Raw genomic sequence first — 8,772 nt, 5'->3', positions numbered from 1 at the left:
AAACCAATCATAGCCTGTCTGTGTCATAACAACTTGACATCACCAAGACAACATAAATTGTCATAAACATGACATAAACATGACATATCAGATGTTCAAGCTCTGTCTGGTGAGTGTGTTTCTCTGATGCCTGTTTATTTGCACATGTGTCTGGTTTCAGTAAGAAAACACATTCTCTGTGTAGTGTGTGTGTCGTCCACTATGCAGGAAGCACGCGCGACGGATTGAGACGCGGCCAGCGTGGCGTCAGCATCGCGGCGTCAGCGTCAGCTCAGTGCGCATGCGCGGGCTCCACTACTGTCTGCACTTCCTGTTGATGCTCTTCTTCTTTTTCTTCTTTTCCTCCTTCCCGCGCGCAGTCATGGCGCTGCTCACCGCAGGTACCGATGCTTTATTCATAACTCATGATCATATCTGAGGTATCATCATCATGAAGGCACTGTGTGATTGTGTGTTTGCAGTTTTCTCCTGTCTTCTCCTCAGTCCGCTGCTCGTGGCTCATGTGCAGGATCTCGATGACATGTAAGATAGTCCGTCTTGTTATTTTTATTCATTTTCATGAGGTGAACAATATTTATGAGAAATGTCGACAAATGTAAGGCTTTCCTGAAACAGTCTGAGTGTATTGTAATTTGAAAGAAAGTGTAGAAAAGTTAAGGTGTGTTTATGATGATCTGATGCATTAATATCTGTATGATCACATGACAGATGCATGATTAATATCTGCGTTTGATAAATATATATGTGTTTTATCTTGTGTTTCTGCTAATATCTTGCTTTAAGAACCATATTGTGCTTTAATGCGTAATTCCACCATAAAGCTCATGATTACAGTTTGCATTGTTTAAAATGAAATTACTTGACAAGTAGTTTTATGTTCTGGACTGAGATGAGATGTTGGACTGAGATGTTCTGGACTGAGATGTTCTGGACTGAGATGAGATGTTCTGGACTGAGATGTTCTGGACTGAGATGTTCTGGACTGAGATGTTCTGGACTGAGACGTCTTCTTGAAGCGAGTCGCAGGACGAGACGCTCATCATCATCATTATAAGATAAATCAGCCGAAGCTGAAAGTCTGTCGTTACTCCGTTCTCTCGAAGACAGACACTGACAGACTCGTATAAACTCTGACGCTTCGAGACGACCATAAAGAGACGGACTGATACATCCTTATTAATGGAGCAATAGATCCAGTTCTTCTGAAGAGACTCGAGCGCTTTATATGATCATCATTCAGGCTGTGTGTGTGTGTGTGTGTGTGTGTGTGTGTGTGTGTGTGTGTGTGTGTGTGTGTGTGTGTGTGTGTGTGTGTGTGTGTGTGTGTGTGTGTGTGTGTGTGTTTCCCGCAGGTTTAAGGAGAACCGGATGGATGACGTCTGGCTGGTGGATGTGAGTGACCCATCCTGCAGATGATGTTACTGTAGTGTGTGTGTGTGTGTGTTTCTGAGCTGTGTGTGTGTGTGTGTGTGTGTGTGTGTGTGTGTGTAGTTCTATGCCCCGTGGTGTGGATACTGTAAGAAGCTGGAGCCGGTCTGGCAGGAGGTCGGAGCAGAACTCACACACTCCGGGTCGCCGGTGCGAGTAGGGAAGATGGACGCCACTGCATACTCAGGTGATCGATCTCACACACACACACACACACACACACACACACACACACACACACACACACACACACACACACACACACACTGAGTCTCCTGACACACACTGAGTCTCTTGACACACACTGAGTCTCCTGACACACACTGAGTCTCTTGACACACACTGAGTCTCTTGACACACACTGAGTCTCCTGACGCACACACACATACAAACACATAAGCCGTTTCCACCGCGGGAACTTTCCCCAGGAACTGGGAGCTGTGGGCTGGTGCTCGTGTGTTTACACCGCAGGAACTGGGAACTGTGGGCTGGTGCTCGTGTGTTTACACCGCAGGATCAGGGTCTAAATGAAGTTCCGGGTAAATATTTCCCCCTCCGAAAGTCCCTGCTGGCGAGGTAGAGCTTTTCAAAAGTTCAGGAACGTTCGGGGGCGGGACTTGTGCGCTGAACATGCTGATTGGTTGTTCACGCCGCATTTTGATTGGATGACTCCACGCAGCATTCATGAGCATCGCTCATTCTATTTTAACCGGCATTTTTAAAAATCTATTGTGGTTCATGGCTTCATGCAGTGAGAGTCTGTCTGCAAATATGGAATTTAATTTAATAAACACGCAGCTGGACCGACGACGAGGTTCAGGCTTTATTAAGCGTATTTGTGTAACAGGAAATGTTCTGCGCGTTCGTCCCAGCCGTCTCACGGTCAATCTCCGCATCGTCTGATTTTATATCTAGCATTACGAGCGTTCAGAACATGCTTTAGTATCAGCGCTCGTCTCTTTTCTGCCATTAATTACCTCGTTAGTAAACCAATACATCACAAACACCTGCAGCACAGCTTCAATCTGCTCCATACTTATAAATGTGGCGCTCAAACCTGATGACTGTGTGTCCAGACTGGAGGAGCGTCGAGCAGTTTATACTCCCCGGGACTTTAGACCGCGGTGTAAACACAGAGAGCAACCGGTCTGGGGCAAATAAAGTTCCTGGGACAAATTGTTCCGGGTAATTTCGGTGGAAACGCGGCTATACATACCATACCTGCCAACATGTACACATTTTTCGTACTCGGCACGCATTTTGAACCATAAGTACGATTGGCTGCTCTCTAGGTACGCATTTTGTTGCTTCTCGCATTTCGCCGATTTCAGTTTCTATGCAATCTATGATGCTGATTCTGCCGCTGAGCCACAGTGTTTAAGTGGAGTGAAAAGCTTTCGGCCAATCAGAGCGCTGCATGTTAACCCGCCGCCCACCTACCCCTCTTGTTTACATGCTTCGCGATCAGCGCTCAATTCAGTGCCTCAAGCAAGCCAAACTAACCGGATAAGATACCTAGCCAATAACGCACCTAAAAGCTGTCGCAAAGAACCGGCAAAAGTAATGATTACAAATAATGTCAAATATAGAAAGATTGTTTATTAATAAACAAGTGTTTCCTGTATCAGTGTCGTGTCGGCTGAAAAGATGAAGTTGAAGATGCTGTCTCGCGATCTTCGCAGTAGTGAAGGCGCCAGAAAGAAATGCACATTTTATACGGATTACATAAGCAGAGAGTCTGTTTTCTTTCGTTTTGAATTGTTCTGTTTAAAAGTAGCAGCTAGACAGGTATGCGAGTCAAGTAGACGCTGAGTTTCGGTTGCTTTATGAGGAGAGCTCTAACGTGAGTTGACGCCGGCGCCTCCGTGTCGTGATTATCTCTTGTTTTCTTGTTTACTTCTTATTTATTCAATCCAGACAATTGCTTGATGAAACATGGATTAAAAGTAAGATAAAATGTATACAAAACGAAATTCACTTTAAAGAAAGGCTTTGTGCTTTCTGTTTGTGCAGTTAGTGCCGCTTTCAGAGCGGTCATGTCCGTAACGGAGAACTGTCACGCCCCTAACATTGTTTTTTCCTCATAAATGCGAACACGAAAAAATGTATATTTTATGTTTTGTGGAGAACCAACCCTTCTTCCTCCAGTGGGTTAGTATTACTTTTGGTTTGCGCAGTGTAATTCAGAAGGCTAAGTGTAACCTGGTCTGACTCTCATCTTTAACATTACTACTTAGGCCTATGTATTAGCTCACTCCGCCTCCTATTGGTTAGACTAACAAAAATATGGGCACAAAATATTGGACAGGATATAAGACAACATTTGTTTCAATACATGTACTGCCATTCATCCACTCCATTCCTCTACACAGTAATACTATTTTTTTGTAATCTAGGTACTAGTGATGAGCCAAACAATGTATTTTAATGTAAATTGCATGTATCCTTTGAATGAATTTTGCTAGTGTGTGTGTGTGTGTGGTGTATCATAATTTGTTCTGTTTTTATTCTATCAGATAAAAAAAGATAACTTGGACTTATAGTGCTCATAATAACTAATTTTGATATTGATAACTGCTGGTTTTGCACATTTATTTAATGTTTTGATTTATTTATTTACAAAGAATGTCCTCAGTTTACTTTTATTTCTTTTATAACAAGGGGGGGGGGCATCATAAAATGCCTTCAAGGTTGGCAGGTCTGACATACACTTACATACACATACACATACACACACACACATACACATACATACACACACACACACACACACACACACACACACACATACACATACATACACACACAAGTTTTAGTTAAAAAGTGATTGACATTAAAAAGGAATAGGTTTGGAGTTGGTTTTCATTGGCGATATATCACAGCGGGAGTAAGTGAGTAATTGAACAGTTCATAATAACACAAGAACTGAAGAACACATGAGTACAGCAGAGAAGGGTGTGACTTCCGGCCCGCGGGTCTGAGCGCTTGCACATCTACAGGAACACTCGTTATCAGGAGGAGAGAGACTGAAGAGGAAACGGTTCTGCATGAGCATGTGAAACTGAAGAGAGCTAACACTGCTCCGTCCTCTCCCCGTCTGCATCCCCTGAGGCGGACCTGCGTCTCTCAGCAGCAGAACACACACGAGGAGAACACGATCACATGATCATCCGCCGGACCCGAAGCCTCCCCGCGCCGCCGCCACTGGCTAGCAGAGCATCTCCTGCTGTTAGCGCTCCGCTGACTCCCGTTCATTCCGGCGTCACTCTGACAGCGGATAACTACATCTGAGGCGTTTAAATACTCCAATTGTCCATTATTTATTCCTAAAGAAACACCACAGTGTAGAAAGGCTCCATTACCTTGTGTCTTACGTTATGGCCCCGTAGAAGCCATGTAAAAATAGGCTAACGATTGCATCATAACCACGCGACTCTGTCGCGCCGTCGAGAGATTACCGTACAGACCGGCGGAGAAGCTCACGAAGATTACCGTACAGACCGACGGAGAAGCTCGCAGAGATTACCGTACAGACCGACGGAGAAGCTCGCAGAGATTACCGTACAGACCGACGGAGAAGCTCACGGAGATTACCGTACAGACCGACGGAGAAGCTCACGGAGATTACCGTACAGACCGACGGAGAAGCTCTTGGAGATTACCGTACAGACCGACGGAGAAGCTCTTGGAGATTACCGTACAGACCGACGGAGAAGCTCTTGGAGATTACCGTACAGACCGACGGAGAAGCTCTTGGAGATTACCGTACAGACCGGCGGAGAAGCTCACGGAGATTACCGTACAGACCGACAGAGAAGCTCTTGGAGATTACCGTACAGACCGGCGGAGAAGCTCGCGGAGATTACCGTACAGACCGGCGGAGAAGCTCACGGAGATTACCGTACAGACCGACGGAGAAGCTCTTGGAGATTACCGTACAGACCGGCGGAGAAGCTCACGGAGATTACCGTACAGACCGGCGGAGAAGCTCGCGGAGATTACCGTACAGACCGACGGAGAAGCTCTTGGAGATTACCGTACAGACCGACGGAGAAGCTCACGGAGATTACCGTACAGACCGACGGAGAAGCTCGCAGAGATTACCGTACAGACCGACGGAGAAGCTCACGGAGATTACCGTACAGACCGACGGAGAAGCTCTTGGAGATTACCGTACAGACCGACGGAGAAGCTCTTGGAGATTACCGTACAGACCGACGGAGAAGCTCTTGGAGATTACCGTACAGACCGACGGAGAAGCTCTTGGAGATTACCGTACAGACCGGCGGAGAAGCTCACGGAGATTACCGTACAGACCGACAGAGAAGCTCTTGGAGATTACCGTACAGACCGGCGGAGAAGCTCGCGGAGATTACCGTACAGACCGGCGGAGAAGCTCACGGAGATTACCGTACAGACCGACGGAGAAGCTCTTGGAGATTACCGTACAGACCGGCGGAGAAGCTCACGGAGATTACCGTACAGACCGGCGGAGAAGCTCGCGGAGATTACCGTACAGACCGACGGAGAAGCTCTTGGAGATTACCGTACAGACCGACGGAGAAGCTCACGGAGATTACCGTACAGACCGATGGAGAAGCTCGCGGAGATTACCGTACAGACCGGCAGAGAAGCTCTTGGAGATTACCGTACAGACCGGCGGAGAAGCTCACGGAGATTACCGTACAGACCGACGGAGAAGCTCTTGGAGATTACCGTACAGACCGACGGAGAAGCTCACGGAGATTACCGTACAGACCGACGGAGAAGCTCTTGGAGATTACCGTACAGACCGACGGAGAAGCTCTTGGAGATTACCGTACAGACCGACGGAGAAGCTCTTGGAGATTACCGTACAGACCGACGGAGAAGCTCTTGGAGATTACCGTACAGACCGGCGGAGAAGCTCACGGAGATTACCGTACAGACCGACAGAGAAGCTCTTGGAGATTACCGTACAGACCGGCGGAGAAGCTCGCGGAGATTACCGTACAGACCGGCGGAGAAGCTCGCGGAGATTACCGTACAGACCGGCGGAGAAGCTCGCGGAGATTACCGTACAGACCGACGGAGAAGCTCGCGGAGATTACCGTACAGACCGGCGGAGAAGCTCACGGAGATTACCGTACAGACCGGCGGAGAAGCTCGCGGAGATTACCGTACAGACCGGCGGAGAAGCTCACGGAGATTACCGTACAGACCGACGGAGAAGCTCACGGAGATTACCGTACAGACCGACAGAGAAGCTCACGGAGATTACCGTACAGACCGGCGGAGAAGCTCACGGAGATTACCGTACAGACCGACGGAGAAGCTCACGGAGATTACCGTACAGACCGGCGTGGAGCATAACGTCTGATAAAGTCCAGGCAGAAGCCCACAGAGAGAGATGAAGCTGCTCCTGCTGCTAGCTCATGCACAGCTAATGCTCACGCGAGACTCGGACGGGAGTGAGTCAGGTTCCTCTCGGCACAGCTACTAGAAGACTGACAGCTGTCAGACACACGTCACATCTACTGTGTCCAGCTTATATACGGTCTCTGGGAAACCCCACTGCAATGTTGACCGGTTGATTACAGTATTGCGTGTCATGTGACTGGCTGTTGATGTGTTGATTACAGTATTGCGTGTCCTGTGACTGGCTGTTGATGTGTTGATTACAGTATTGCGTGTCATGGGACTGGCTGTTGATGTGTTGATTACAGTATTGCGTGTCATGTGACTGGCTGTTGATGTGTTGATGCAGGAATGGCGTCCGAGTTCGGCGTGCGAGGATATCCCACCATTAAACTGTGAGTCTGTCCCCTTCATTATTAACATGTTATAATCTATGTGTTCAAAGTTGAAGAGTTTGGCAGCTAATTGATCTTAAAATCATGACATCTTTTGAGATATAAGAGGCATTAGTACCATTAACCCATCCTGCAGGGTTCATACATTAAAGCGGTGGTTGAGTATGATTTGACTGTTCTAACTGTAGTTAGTGTGTAATGTTGCTGTGTGATCATAAACAACATCTGCACAGTTACAACACTCAAAGTTCACAGCAAAGGGAGATATTTGCGTTTAAAGAAAAGGACACAACACACGGCTGGAACTACACCACATTCCTCCCGTTAGTGACATCACAACCCTAAACTGTACATAAGCCCCGCCCCCTGAACACATAAGCCCCGCCCCCTGAACACAACATGTTGAGGAGAGAAGAGTTGCTGTAGTCGAGCACATCTGAGAGTCCGCTCAAACTTTAGCATCTCACAACAGTTCCTATACGAGCGGTTTATAGATTAGCATGACAGAATATGCTAATTGAAGATAGCTAACTCCACATCAGCTTCATAAACTAACCGATCAGAGACGTCCTGTTCTTCTACATGTGTCACTTCTTCTGGAGTCTCCATCTCTGTCTCCTCATTATAAACACAGCATTTATTAATTCAAGCTCCAAAAACAGCTTGTTTTGATATTGGGATATCTGTGATGTCACACTGGCAAATATATTTGCATATGCCCTCCTCCAGAGCGAGACATCGACCAATAGTTATACATCACACTAGGGGTGGAGCGGTACACTGTCATGGTTCGGTAAGAGTTCGGTACAATGGAGGGAAAAACAAAACAAAAATGCAGAAGGCAATTATTTTAATAGTCGCGTGCAAATTAATTAATGTATGCGGAACTACTGTTGAAACGCGGGTTCTGTAGCCCTGCTAGGTTTGCGCTGGCTATGGGTTTGCGAGCCTGCGCTGCGAGCGCCTCCCTAAATGGACGAGGCATTTTTAGAATATCCAAAATGCTGCAAAACGGCTAAAACGTGTCCACCAAAGCGGTTTTAGTTCTGCTGAAGACGCTAGGCGCTCTGCTGAAGACGCTAGGCGCTCTGCTGAAGACGCTAGGCGCTCTGCTGAAGACGCTAGGCGCTCTGCTGAAGACGCTAGGCGCTCTGCTGAAGACGCTAGGCGCTCTGCTGAAGACGCTAGGCGCTCTGCTGAAGACGCTAGGCGCTCTGCTGAAGACGCTAGGCGCTCTGCTGAAGACGCTAGGCGCTCTGCTGAAGACGCTAGGCGCTCTGCTGAAGACGCTAGGCGCTCTGCTGAAGACGGCGAGCTGTGGGCGCTTGAGAGCGTTTTGGCAGCGCAGTTTTTTTTTTCAGTTGAGACGCATCGTTGCTATGATACAGAATATCCGTTGGTCCGTGTGGTATTAGTCCCGCCCCTCCTCCACTGTGATTGGACGGTTGGCTAAAAAGTGACAGTGATGAGCGCTGCGTTTTACCCAAAGTTGAACATTCTACAACTCTTGGCGACCTGTAAAAAACGCAGAGCGCTCAGCACTTGAGCGTTA

The 8,772-nt window shown here is 47.5% G+C and overlaps 1 protein-coding gene across 1 annotated transcript in view; it reads left to right on the top strand.

Annotated features, from left to right (window-relative positions):
* Window positions 1-218: 218 nt before the first annotated feature.
* tmx3b (thioredoxin related transmembrane protein 3b) overlaps window positions 219-8,772 on the top strand; it is a 21,964-nt gene continuing 13,410 nt past the window's right edge. The window contains exons 1-5 of the mRNA XM_079601760.1: window positions 219-380; window positions 462-522; window positions 1,353-1,392; window positions 1,492-1,615; window positions 7,175-7,220. Coding sequence (XP_079457886.1) covers window positions 281-380; window positions 462-522; window positions 1,353-1,392; window positions 1,492-1,615; window positions 7,175-7,220 — 371 coding nt within the window. The 5' untranslated portion in view covers window positions 219-280. The remainder of the gene's footprint in view (window positions 381-461; window positions 523-1,352; window positions 1,393-1,491; window positions 1,616-7,174; window positions 7,221-8,772) is intronic.

This window comes from Phoxinus phoxinus (genome assembly GCF_949152265.1).
Source record: "Phoxinus phoxinus genome assembly, chromosome: 24".
In the NCBI taxonomy this organism is placed as follows: domain Eukaryota; kingdom Metazoa; phylum Chordata; class Actinopteri; order Cypriniformes; family Leuciscidae; genus Phoxinus; species Phoxinus phoxinus.
This window is presented reverse-complemented; position numbering and strand designations above follow the sequence as displayed.